The sequence below is a fragment of the Carcharodon carcharias genome, chromosome 7, assembly GCF_017639515.1.
Source record: "Carcharodon carcharias isolate sCarCar2 chromosome 7, sCarCar2.pri, whole genome shotgun sequence".
In the NCBI taxonomy this organism is placed as follows: Eukaryota; Metazoa; Chordata; class Chondrichthyes; order Lamniformes; family Lamnidae; genus Carcharodon; species Carcharodon carcharias.
Genome location: NC_054473.1, coordinates 153994793 through 154008692, shown reverse-complemented (window position 1 = coordinate 154008692; position 13900 = coordinate 153994793). Strand labels below are relative to the sequence as shown.

Sequence of the window (13900 nt, the reverse complement as noted above, 5' to 3'; positions counted from 1 at the left end):
GATTTTAAAAATTCTGACCTTTGTTTTGAATTCCCTACATGCCTTCACCTCTCCCATCTCTGCAACCTTCTCCAGTCCTGCAGCCCTCCCAGATTGCTCTGCTCCAGTTTTGGCCTTCTGTGCATTTGAATTGATGAACCATTGGTGGCTGAGCCTTCAGTTACCTCAATCGTAAGGTCTGGAATCCCCTCTGCCTCTCTCTATCTCCTCCCTTAAGTCAGTCTTTAAAGCTTACTTCTTTGACCAAGCTTTTAGTCAACTGTCCTAATGCACCTTAGGGCTCAGTGTGAAATATCTTTTGAAGTGCCTTTACATTAAAGGCACAATGTAAATTCAAGTTTTAGTTGCGTAGTGGAATGCAGTTTGTATACCTGTGAAAGATGGGTGGTGGAAATCTCCTTTGAACTCAAGAAAACCTTTGCCAACTCAAATGAAAAGCCAAACCCTTGTTTGCTTCTGTAACAAATCAACTGTCGTAAAGCAGAATTCTTCCAGTATTTCAGATTTTCAGTGTACATGAGATGATATACCCTTGTAACTATTTGCCAAGCGCTCCTCATGTTGAATTACATTGTATTCAGATCATTGTTTTTTGAATTATGTACAGTTATAATAAGCTTTTAAACTTGTGCAACTATTTTTCACTGTTCTAAGGTATGTGGCACTGACATCGCTGCTTAAAACGGTCCAAACAGATCATAATGCAGTCCAAAGACACAGAAGTACAATAGTGGATTGTTTGAAAGACTTGGATGTATCTATTAAAAGGTGAAGATTCTCACATTTGAAGCTTGCAGATTGTCTATATTGAACTGTACAATATGCAGACATTACAGGGTAGGAAGCTCATTAGCTCAGGTATCAAATAGCCTCAGCAGCTGGTAATGCTTTAATGGGTTATGGATGTTGTTATCTCATGAGATGTTTTCGTATGTTCCTACACTTCATATGCATGGCATCATAGCCATGCTATATAAGTAAACCTGTGTGGATGAATGCTGAAGAATTAACTGTTCTGTAATTGCAGTTATTGAAACATGTACAAGAGACAAATTTGAAATATGGTAATACGTTATATCTTTTAATAGAATGAGAGTAGTATAACAGTAAGTTTAATGTTCCTGATTTGGCAGCTAGACTTGGAAAAATTACCAAGCTGGAAAGAGTTAGTGGGTTATTGTCCAAATGTGTTCAAAATTTTATTTTTCTTTCTAGCAACTACATATTGGATTTCATGTTTTCTAGAGATACAGTTTATAAATGGGATTAAACATCTTGATTCATAATTTCAACAGTTCAAATTGGGGAAAAGTGGTCTCGCTTTTTTCATTTGGGTAGTACACAAGAACTTACTTAACTCTTTATTTACCTGTATAGACGTGCAATGGAACTGAGCTTTGCTCTGGTAAATGGAAATAACATTAGAGGAATGATGAAGGAATTGCTCTATTTCCTGGATTTGTGTGACCCTGAATTCAAAGCAGATTGTGCTTCTGGCATCTTTCTTGCAGCAGAGAAGTAAGACTTCATATTCTGTGTTCTACAAATGTAGTGTAAACTTGTTATTCAATGAAGTACAAGACATGCCCAGATTTGATTGAAGCAATGGAATTACACACCTGTACTATAGGTTGTATAGGTGGTTAATAGGAGCAGGAGTAGGCCACTTGGCTCCTTGAGTCAGTTCCGCCATCAGTAAAATCAGGACTTAACTCCACTTTTCTGCCTGCCACTTATCCTTGACATTGTAGTTCAAAAATCCGTCTAACTTGGCCTTGAATATATTCAATAACCCAGACTCCGCTACTCTCTCAGGTACAGAATTCCAAAGATTACCAACCCTCAGAAGAAATTCCTCCTCACCTCCAAGTCAAATGGGAGACCCTTTATTTTTAAACTCTGTCCCCAGCTCTAGATTCTCCCATGAGGGGAAACATCCTGTCAGCATCTACTCTGTCAAGCCCTCTCAGAATCTTATGTTTCAATAAGATCACCTCATTCTTCTAAACTCCAATGAGTACAGGCCAAATCTGCTCCACCTTTGCTCATAGGACAACCCCTTCATCCCAGGAATCAACCTCTTGAACCTTCTCTGAACTGCCTCCAATGCAAGTGTGTCCCTCCTTAAGTAAAGAGATCAAAACTGTACGCAGTACTCTAGGTGCAGTCTCACCAGTGTCTTATACAGTTGTAGCAAGATATACTTCATCCCCCTTGCAATAAAGGCTAACATTCCATTTGTCTTCCTAATCATTTGCTGTACATGCATGTTAACTTATTGTGATTATGTACAAGGACACCCAGATCCCTGTGATGTAGCATTCGGCAGTCTCTCTCCATTTAAATAATATTCTGCTTTTATGTTCTTCCCACCAAAATGGACAACCCTACATTTTCCCACATTGTACTCTATCTGCCAGATATTTGCCATTCACTTAACCTATCGATATCCCTTTGCAGACTGTGTCCTCTTCAAACACCTTTGTATTGTCAGCAAATTTGGCTACAGTATATTCAATACCTTCATCCAAGATTATGAATAGTTGAGGCCCCAGCACTGAACCCTGTGGCACTCCACTAATTACAATTTGCTAGCCTGAAAATGACCCATTTACCCTAACTCTGTCCTGTTCCTGAGCCAATCCTCTATACATACTAATGTATTACCTCCAGCAACATGAGTTCATATCTTGAGTTCATACCTTTTACATGGCACCTCTTTGAATGCCTTTTGGGAATCCAAATTCACTACATCTACTAGTGGTCCTTTATCAACCCTGCTTGTTAGATCCCAGAAGGTTAATCTAATTGCAAACTTATATACTTTGGTGCTTTTTATGTAAATTGATATCCTCAATGACAGCTTAGGACTTTTAGAGCATTTTTTCAAATCCCTTAGGTCTTCACAAAACAATAAGGTTAATGTGAAAACATTTCTTGATTTTTACTTAATCAAAGAATCATAGAGTGGAATCATAGCATGGAAGGGAGACCATTTGGCCCATCGAGTCTACACAACTCTTTCAAAGAACAACCCAATATCCCTGCATTCTTTTCTCCAAGTATTTATCCAGTTGTATTTTGAAGGCTACTATTGAATTGGTTTTCATCACCCTATCAGGCAGTGTATTCCACAGCCTAGCCACTCAGGAAAAACAAGTTTTTCCTCATGTTTTTTCCCTTTTGTCATATCTGGTTCTTTTGCCTTTCACTAACTCAAACAGTTTCTCTTTACTTACTCCATCTCTAAATCCTTCATGATTTTAAATACTGTCATTAAATCTCTTAGCCTTATCTGCCCAAAGGAATACCATGCCAGCTTCAGTCTGTTCACGTAATTGTAATCCCTCATGCTCAGAATCATTCTAGTAAAATCTCATCCATTCCTCTTCAAAACATTCACATTCCTTTCTAACATGGGGTGTGTACAATTGGACACAATAGTCCAGCTGCTGCTGTTCTAGTGTTTTATAAAGGCTATGTGCCTTTTGTAATCTATGCCCCTTTATAAAGTCCAAGATATCTCTCACATTTTATTAACTGCTTTGTTAACCTGCTTTGCCACTTCAAAGATTTATGTAGAAATAGCCCCGGGTGTCTCTGCTCTTACACCCAGTTTAAAATTGTACAATTTCGTATGTATTGTCTCACTTTTCGGTAGAAAGAATAAGTCATCGCCTCACACCTTTCTGTGTTGAATTTCGTCTGCCGTGTGTCTGCCAATTCCAACATTCTCTCTAAGCTCTTAAAAGTTTATTACGATCTTCCTCTCTGTTAACTACACTACTCTGCAAATGTCATACTTTGCCATGTATCCCCAGCCCAGCAGGTCTAAGTTGTTATTGTATATCGAAAAGAGCAGTGGTTCTTGTGCCGAATGTTGAAGGATACTTTGTATTCCTCACTCCCTGTGTGAAAAGCAGTCATTCACCACAATTTAAGTGTGAATGTTCTGAATTTCCCTTAACTCTGAAACATGAATTAGTCTTGCTTTTTAGTTATTGAATCCTTTAGCATCTATTTTGCATGATTGATAATCTTATCCCATGTGAATGTTGCCTCATTGTATTATTTCTGTTTCATTGATTGAAGTTCACTTTACATATATATTGGAAAGCTTATTATGTCTGTGATATGTATGTGGTAACTGTTTATTTTGGGCAAAGTACAAAATATGGCATTTCCATGAATCAGATATAAACCGATGATGTCAATTTAATTACTGCAGTAGTCAGTTGCTTCACTGCGCTATAATGGTGGGCATGATCAAGATGTGCAGAACATATTGATTTAAAATGTCCGATGTCCATGCCTCTGTTTAAAGCATCGGTATGCATGTTTTTCTTTACGTGTTTAACTTGCTTGTTAATTACCAATTATCTACTAGTTTAATTTTGTAACTGTTTTACCAGAAAGCAATCATTAAACCAATGATTTTAGGCTTGCTTGGGATGATCATTGCTTTTTCCTAGTGTTTGACAATCGACTAACACAAAGATTACTTAATACAAAAAATTGTATTGATCTCCTTAGTAGGGAAAAAACTTTTTCAAATCACTTTCCTTTTTTTAAATAGGTATGCACCATCCAAGCGATGGCACATAGACACAATAATGAAAGTGTTAACAACGGTAAGAGAGGTCTCTGCTTAGAGCTGCAGCATTTCTTTTGTAAGAATCATTACAAATTGTGTGGGGAACTGCTGGTGTAATGGGTTAGACCCTGGCCTGTCAGCTCTGGGGCCTCAGTTTGAATATTTCCCAAATTTGTGTGATGGAAGTTCAGTTCTAAGGATTCTGTTTTACAAAAAAAAGTTGGAACAACCCCAACCAATTATACTGAAATGATCTACACAATAAGATCCCCTGGTTCTATTATGCAGAGAGTTGCATTGTTACAAGATGGAGTTGCTAATGACCATATACCTTTTAAACAAAGAGTAGGTAAACGTTTAAAGCAAAGGAAGATGCAGGGTCATGGGGAGACAGTAGTGCAGAGAGATTAGTTTTGCATTGTTTTTACAGTAATGATCCAGCACAGACATGATGAATTAAATGGGCGCCATGTCTGAGGCTTCTGAAATTAAGGTAATTGAATCTTCAGTGTTTGAAGTGTATAAAGATAGTTTGTGTTGTGAAGTTCATGCTCCATTTTGTATTTACTTAAACCGCCAATAATAGAAAACCAAATAATGGTAAAAGACATAAGATCAAATCGTTTTAACGTACTGTTTTGAGGAATGTCAATGATATAAAAGTGAAGCACAAAATGTAATTCAATAAATAACTATTCACTCAGATTTTTCAGAGCTTTAAAAGTAAGACAGAACACTTTCTAGATTAAGAAAGCAAGTTCCACACTGCCACATTGAGCAAGATAAACTGAAACATTGTTAACGCCATTACTCTGCATCAGGGTGAAGGAGGGTCAGTAGTGTTTTCACCCTTCGGTTTTTGGGCTAAGCTAGTATGTATTGTGTTGGTACTAACAATTGTTAAAGATGTAATTACCCAACATTTTGGGTGTTGAGCAGAGCTTGGTGCAGTGGAGAAAGCTCTAAACAAATGATCTTTCTAGTTGTCAATGTTTGAACCTCAGTTGTACATAGCTGTACTTGCATGATCAATATACAAATGACACACCTCTTGAGTTCCATTGAGCACTAATGGATATGGTATAGGGGGATTTAATGAGGCTGGAAGTGTGTATTCTAGATTACTGTGATTATAAGATATATGATAAAAAGCTCCTCATCTATATAGCATTTTAGTTCATGCAAGTTTCACAGACATTGGAAAATACCTTTAGCAACCTGGCACGGTGGACTAGCTTGTTTTGATGGTAGAAGTAAAGCACAAAATCTTTACAGTGCAGAAAGAGGCCATTCGGCCCCTTGAGTCTGCTCTGGCCCTCCGAAAGAGCATTCTACCCAATCCTGCACCCCTCCCTTATCCCTGTAACTTTGCACATTCATGCTTTTCAGATAGCAGTCCAATTTCCTTTTGAATACCTCGATTCCCTCTCTGGAAATTTGTTCCAGACTCCAACTCTGGGTTAAAAAAAAAATTATTCCTCACCTCACTTTCGCTCCTTTTGCCAAATATTTAGAATCTGTGCCATTTAGTTCTTGATGCTGTCTTGAGCCGGAACAGTTTCTCACTGTTTACCCTGTCCAAATGCCTCAGGGACTTGAATATCTCTATGAAGTCTCCTCTAAGCCACCTGTTCTCCAAGAAAAACAATTCCAATCAATCCTCATAACTAAAGTTCTCTGTCCCTGGAATCATTCTTATGGATCTCCTCTGTACTGTCTCCAATGCCTTCACATCCATCCTTAAGTATGGCGTCCAGAATGGGTGCAGAACTTCAGATGAGGCCTAACTAGTGTCTTATACTATTGAGTTCCAGCTTATTCTAGAGAAATATTTTTAAATAGGGATGATCTCAAAACACAAACTTCCTTATGAAAAAAGAGAGTGCACGTGCTTTCCTATGATGTACAACTTCATCACTGAATAGAATACAAGATTTGGAACTAGGTTGATGTGCGTTGAACTTGTAAGCTAAAGCAACTCTTTCTCCTTCAACCCCACTGGTAAATGGCATTGAGGTTTGAGTTCAAGTCTGACATGTTGAGGGGATTTTAATGTCCAAAATTTGAGTTGGGTTGGATGTTTAAAATTTTAAACCTGAACCCAATCCACTTGAACCTGCCACTTCAGATTTTAAGAGTTAAGGCAAGGTTGATGGAAAACCGACTCACTCCCAGGAGGTGGGTTGCTGATTTGAAGATTTTAAATCAAGCTACGTCCTGCATATTTTATCGCTGCATGCTGCTGTGATTTGTGGACCTCTGGAAATTCAATAACTAAATGGAGGCAAGAACTGCTATATGGAAAAGGAAAGAGCTTTTTCAGCACTGATTGTAGGCTAGGTGGAGCAGGACTGCTTTCCCCTCTTAATCTCTACCCCAGCAAATATCTAGTTAATTCACTTAACTAATGGACACAAACACCATATGAAAAGTTTGAAATGTTTGTCTTACGTTATTGGCAGGCAGTTTGATATTGAATGAGGAAAGGTTGTTTCACCATGTTTAGTTTGGGAAATGTGTTAATTAACAATGGCAATATGATTTTTGTAAAAGCCAAATTGAATTGCATATCAGATATTTATGTAAAGTGTTACCATGAATGGATTCTATTGATTTGCTGATCCATTCCATTAAATCAACTTTGTGTTGCTCTCTGTCAATATTTTTCTACTGGCACAATTTTAGTATTATATTTGTTTGGCCTTGATGCCTTTTCAGGACAGAGCAGATGGAGGCAGTTGGCCCTGACTGCTGCGTGTACCCTTTGACTATCTCGGTGTGACTGTGCTTAGACTTATCTAATTTTAATTTATTTAAAGAAGCACTAGTGTCAGTATACACCCCCTGGCTATGGTGGTTTCCAACAGTGACCGTGGAGTTATACAGCACAGGAACGTGCCCTTCAGCCCATCATGTCCATGCCAGCCAACAAGCACCTATCTATTCTAATCTCATTTTCCAGCACTTGGCCTGTAGCCCTGTATGCTAGGATATTTCAAGTGCTCATCTAAATACTTAAATGTTGAGAGTAGTTTGTATTTATATAGCCCCTTCAACATAGGAAAAGGTTCCAAGGCACTTCTGAACCATAACCGAGACAAAAAGAAGCACTGAACTAAACAAGGCAATACATTAAGATAGATGACTTGGTTAAAGAGGAGTATCTTAAAGGATACAATAGAGGCAGAGGACTGTAAGGAGAGAATTTCTGAGCTGAATCTCTAGTTGGTTGAAGGCATGTCTACCAATGGTGGCAAAAAGAGAGGGGGATCAGCAAGGCCAGAGTTGCAGAAACTCTGTGTGTTCTGAACGTTTGAGGTGGTTAGATAGGGAGGATCAATATCATGAAGGGACTTGAACATGATGCTGAGAATTTTAAATCGGCAGCTTTGGGAAACCAGAAGCCAAAATAGGTTAGTGCTCAAGGGTTGAGAGGGCTTGGTATGGGATAGAATACTGTGTCTGAAGTTTTCATGGTGCTTCATTTCCTGTAATGTATATTGTTTTGCCCCAAAATCTTAAGTCTAGTACTTAACTCATGTTTAAAGATTGACAAGTACTTTTTCCCTATAATAATCAGTGTTACAATGGTCCTTGATTTTTCTTTGTTTCCATTTTAGGCTGGCAGTTATGTAAGAGATGATGCAGTGCCCAATTTGATCCAGTTGATCACAAACAGTGTTGAAATGCATGCCTATACAGTACAGAAACTTTACAAAGCTGTCCTGGAAGATATCTCTCAGGTACAACATTTAAAATAACAAGAAGCATAGATACTATTTTCAAGCTTCCAATTGTGAAAGCTGATTTACAAACAATTTGACCATATTAACTGTGGTTCTAATTTAAGCAAATGTTTGTTTGTTTTTGCACTGATTTTGAGAGAAGGCAGCAATTTTATTCTAAAAATCCAGCTGCGGATATTTTGTCTGTGTACTATATATTCTGGGTTTTATGGTTAGTGTTCAAAGATAAAACTGCCTGCTCCTGACTAAGTTCCTTGTATTAACAGTCAAAGGCTGTTGCAGCATGAGTTGGTGTTTGATATTTTGGTAATGGTACCTTTTTGACTGCTTTGTCTTTCATTTCAAGACCAGTATGTGACATATGTAGCTTAATGTGGGTAACTGTGGAGTAATTGCAATGGGAGTGTTTTAAATAAAAACATGAAAGAAACCATTCAGCCCACCTGAACTCAGTCCTTGAGCAACTGAATTCTTCCCACATAGCATCTAATTGTAATTTAAGCAATGTGTCTTTGCCCCTGTTATCTTGCCTGACAGATTATTTTGCACATTTCACTATTTATTTCAAACTGATGTTGCACTGATTTCCAGTTATGTCCTCTGATCTCAGATTACTTTTATATACCATTTGATATACTTGCATGATCTCCTGAATTCCCCACTGCCTATTATCTGGACTACTTAATTTAGTTTAAACTGTTTAATTTTCAAAGCTCATCCCCTTTATCCTTTGGATAAAATGTTGTTGTTTTTCTGTACCTTTTCTAATGGAGGCTGGTGGGGTGGAAGGTAAGGATAATGGGAAACCTAATGTGGTTCATGGAATGTGAAGGGGTGGGTTTGGGACAAGGGGTACAAGCATAAGTACAGGAAATGGGACATGCATGTTGAGGATCCTGTCAACCATAGTGGTGTGTGTGGTGGGAGAGGGAAATCCTTGGCTGAGGAAAAAAGGTGACAAAAGCATTGGTACAGAAGGTTACATCATCAGATGTGACAAAAACTTGGAGAATGGAATAGAGCCCTTTACAGAAAGCTGTGTGTGAGGAAGTGCAGTCAAGGTAATGGAGAGTCAGTGGGCTAATAGTGAATATTAGTTATAGAGACAAAATGCTGGAAAAATTCAGGTCTGGCAGCATCAGTGGAGAGTAAAACAGAGTTAATGTTTTGAGCGCAATATGTCTTCTTGGGTTCCGAATTTTTCTAGCACTTTGTTTTTATTCTAGATCCCCAGCATCCACAGTATTTTGCTTTTATTTTAGTAAATATAATACCTTTGAGGTACTTCACTAGGGTTATCAAACAAAATTTGACACCGAACCACAAATGGGGATATTCAGGTCGGTTAGTGCCTTAAAAGAGGAAAGAGAGAAAAAGAGACAAAGGGGCCTAGGGCTTAGGGCCTCTACAGTCGAAAGCACGGTTACCGGTAGTGAAATAATTAAACTCAAATGCTCGAGAGGCAGGAATACAAGAAGCCAAATTTGGAGGTACATAAAAACAAGTGCTGTAAGGCTAGGGGAAATTGGAGATGGAGGAACGAGGCCATGGAGGGATTTGAAAAAAGGATGAAATATTTTTAAATCATTTACGGGATGTGGGCCTCACTGGCTAGGCCAACATTTATTGTCCATCCCTAATTGCCTGTGAGAAGGTGGTGGTGATCTGCCGCCTTGAACCGCTGCAGTTCCTGTGGTGCAGGTACATGCACAGTGCTGTTGGGGAGGGAGTTCCAGGATTTTGACCCAGTGACCAGTGAAGGATATATTTCCAAGTCAGGATGGTGAGTAGCTTGGAGGGGAACTTCCAGGTGGTGTTTCCACGTGTCTGCTGCTCTTGTCCTTCTAGATGGTAGTGGTTATGGGTCTGGAAGGTGCTGCCTAAGGAGTCTTGGTGAGATTCTGCAGTGCATCTTGTAGATGGTACACGCTATTCGTCAGTGGTGGAGGGAGTGAATGTTTGTTGAAGCAGTGCCAGTCAAGCAGGCTGCTTTGTTCTGAATGGTGTCAGACTTCTTGTGTTGGAGTTGCACTCATCCAGGGAAGCGGAGAGTATTCCATCACACTCCTGACTTGTGCCTTGCAGATGGTGGACAGGCTTTGGGGAGTCAGATGAGTTGCTGGATTCCTAGCCTTATATAGCTAGTGCAGCTCAATTTCTGATCAGTGGTTACCCCCAAGATGTTGATGGTGAGGGATTCAGCGATGGTAATGCCATTGAATATTAAGGAGTGATTGTTAAATTCTTTCTTGTTGGAGATGCATTGCCTGGCACTTGTGTGGTGTGCATGTTACTTGCCACTTGTCAGCCCAGGTCTTGCTACATTTGGACATGGATTGCATCAGTATCTGAGGAGCCACGAATGGTACTGAACATTGTGCAATCATCAGTAAAAATCCCCGTTTCTGTCTTTATGATGGAAGGAAAGTCATTGATGAAGTAGCTGATGATAGTTGGGCCGAGGACACTACCCTGAGGAACTCCTGCAGTGATGTCCTGGAGCTGAGGTGACTGACATCCAACAACCACAACCATCTTCCTTTGTGCTAGGTATGACTCCAACCAGCGGAGAATTTTCCCCGCTGATTCTCATTGACTCCAGTTTTGCCAGGGTTCCTTGATATCACACATGGTCAAATGCTGCCTTGATGTCAAGGGCAGTCACTCTCACATCACCTAGGGAGTTCAGCTCTTTTGACCATGTTTGACCCAAGGCTGTAATGAGGTCAGTAGCTGAGTGGCCCTGGTGAACCAAAACTGGGTGTCAGTGAGCAGGTTATTGTTAAGCAAGTGCCGCTTGATAGCACTGTTGATGACCCATTACTTTACTGATGATCAAGAGTAGACTGATGGGGTGGTAACTGGCTGTGTTGGATTTGTCCTGCTTTTTGTGTACAGGACATACCTGGGCAATTTTCCTCATAGCTGGGTAGATGCCAGTGTTGTAGCTGTGCTGGAACAGCTTGGCTAGGGGCACCTCAAGTTCTAGAGCACAAGCCTTCAGTACTATTGCTGGAATATCATCAGGGCCCATAGCCTTTACAGCATCCAGTGCCTTAAGCCATTTCTTGATATCACATGGAGTGAATTGAATTGGCTGAAAACTGGCATCTATCATGCTGGGGACCTCTGGAGGAGGCTGAGATGGATCATCCACTCAGCTGAAGATTGTAGCAAGTGCTTCAGCCTTATCTTTTGTACTGATGTGCTGGTCTCCTCCATCATTGAGGATGGGGATATTTGTGGAGCCTCCTCCAGTGAGTTGTTTAATTGTCCAGTACATTCACGTCTGGATGTGGCAGGACTGCAGAGCTTAGATCTGATCCTTTGGTTGTGGGATTGCTGGTCTTGTCTATCATGTGCTGCTTATGCTGTTTGGCATGCAACTGGCCTGTGTTATAGCTTCATCAGGTTGACATCTAATTTTTAGGTATGTCTGGTGCTGCTCCTGGCATGCCCTCCTGCACTCTTCATTGAACCAGGGTTAATCCCCTGGCTTGATGACAATGGTAGAGTGGGGGTGGATATGCCTGGTCATGAGGTTACAGATTGTATTCGAGTACAATTCTGCTGCTACTGACAGCCTACAGCGCCTCATGGATGCCCAGTCTTGAGTTGCTAGATGTGTTCAAAATCTATCCCATTTACCACGGTGGTAGTACCATACAACATGATGGAGAGTATCTTCAATGTGAAGGTGGGACTTTATCTCCACAATGACTGTGCAGTGGTCACTCCTACTGATACCTCCATGGACAGATGTATCTGTGGCAGGCAGGTTGATGAGGTTAAGTATGTTTTTCCCTCTTGGTTCCCTCACCACCTTCCGCAGACCCAGTCTAGCTATGTCATTTAGGGCTCGGTCAGTAGGGTGCTACCGAGCCACTCTTAGTGATGGACGTTGAAGTCTCCCACCCAGAGTACATTCTGCGCCCTCAGTGCTTCTTCCAAGTGATGTTCACTGATTCTTCAGCTGAGGGAAGGTAGTATGTGGTAATCAGGAGGTTTTCTTGCCCATGTTTGACCTGATGCCATGAGACTTCATGGGGGTCGGAGACTATGTTGAGGCTTCTCAGGGCAGCTCCCTCCTGCCTGTGTACCACTGGGCCGCCACCTCGGCCGGTGTGACAGGACATACCTGGGGATGGTGATGGTGGGGTCTGGGACATTATCTGTAAGGTATGATTCTGTGAGGATGACTATGTCAGGCTGTTGCTTCACTAGTCTGTGACACAGCTCTCCCAATTTTGGCATGTTACTAAGAAGGAGTTTGCCGTTGTTGTTTCCTGTGCCTAGGTCAATGCCAGGTGATGAAACCGTCCTGTTTCATTCCTTTGTAACAACTGAATCATCATTTAAGAAGGAAGGGTTTTTACAACAATCTACACCTACAATCTACATTTAATTCCAGATTTTTATTGAATTCAAATTCCACTATCTGCTGCGGTGAGATTTGAACCTGGGTCCCCAGAGCATTACCCTGGGTCTCTGGATTACTAGTCCAGCAACAATACTCCTGAGGGTGGTGGATCAACAGGAATGGCGTAAATTAGGACACAGACAGCAAAGTTTTAGATAATCTTGAGTTTACGTGGGAGTAAAATGTCAGGCTGGCCAAAGGTGCATTAGGGTAGTCAAGTCTAGAGGTCATAAAGGTACAGTTGAATGTTTTAGCAGCAGATGAGCTGAGGCCGACAGAGTTGGACGATGTTACAGGGGTGGAAATGGGCAGTCTTACATTTGGCACAGAGTTGTTGTCAGAAGCTTGTCTTGAGGTCCGAAATGATAAGGTTGTCATAGATCATAATAAGAGCATGAGTAGGCCATTCAGCCCCTCAAGCCTGCTCTTACATTTGCTAAATTCATGGCTGATCTGAATGTGGCCTTAACTTTCTTGTCTGTCCCCATAGCATTTGACTTCCTTGATAATCCAGATCTATCTAACTCAGCCTTGAATGTATTCAATGATCCAGCCTCTACTGCTCTCTGGAAGAGAATTTAAAAGACTAACAACCCTCAGAGTTGAAACTTCTCATCATAGTCTTAAATGGGAGACCACTTACTTTTAAACTGTGTCCCCCTGTTCTCGATTGCACCCCCCCACCCACCCACCCAGAGGAGGAGCGTCCTCTCAGCAACAACCTTAGCAAGCATCCTCAGAATCTTATGCTTCAATAAGATTACATCTCATTCTTCAAAACTCCAATGAGTAAAGGCCCAACCTGCTCAATCTTTCCTCCATTAGACAAACCCTTCATCCCAGGAATCAGCCTTGTGAACCTTCACCTGAGCTACTTCCAATGCAAGTATTTCTTTCCTAAGTAAGGAAGCCAAAATACACTCTTGTCTTAACCAATGCCCTTTACAGAGGTAGTATGAATTGCCTGCTTTTGCATTCTGTACCCTTTACAATAAAGGCTAATGCTCCTTTGTGTTCCTAATTTCTATACCTGCATACTAACTTTTTGTGATGCATGTTTGAGGACACCAGATCCCTCTGCACCACAGCATTCTGCAGTGTGTCTCCATTTAAATAATCTTCTTTTCTACTCTTCCTGCC

At 40.6% G+C, this 13900-nt stretch overlaps 1 protein-coding gene across 3 annotated transcripts in view; it reads left to right on the top strand.

The window, feature by feature from the left end:
- The window catches only part of ap1g1 (adaptor related protein complex 1 subunit gamma 1), a 145163-nt gene that overhangs the window by 77083 nt on the left and 54180 nt on the right, over nt 1–13900 (top strand). For all 3 annotated transcript variants that reach the window (XM_041190917.1, XM_041190915.1, XM_041190916.1), the window contains 4 exons: nt 655–768; nt 1378–1518; nt 4577–4631; nt 8215–8337. In XM_041190917.1, the coding sequence (XP_041046851.1) occupies nt 655–768; nt 1378–1518; nt 4577–4631; nt 8215–8337 (433 nt within the window). The remainder of the gene's footprint in view (nt 1–654; nt 769–1377; nt 1519–4576; nt 4632–8214; nt 8338–13900) is intronic.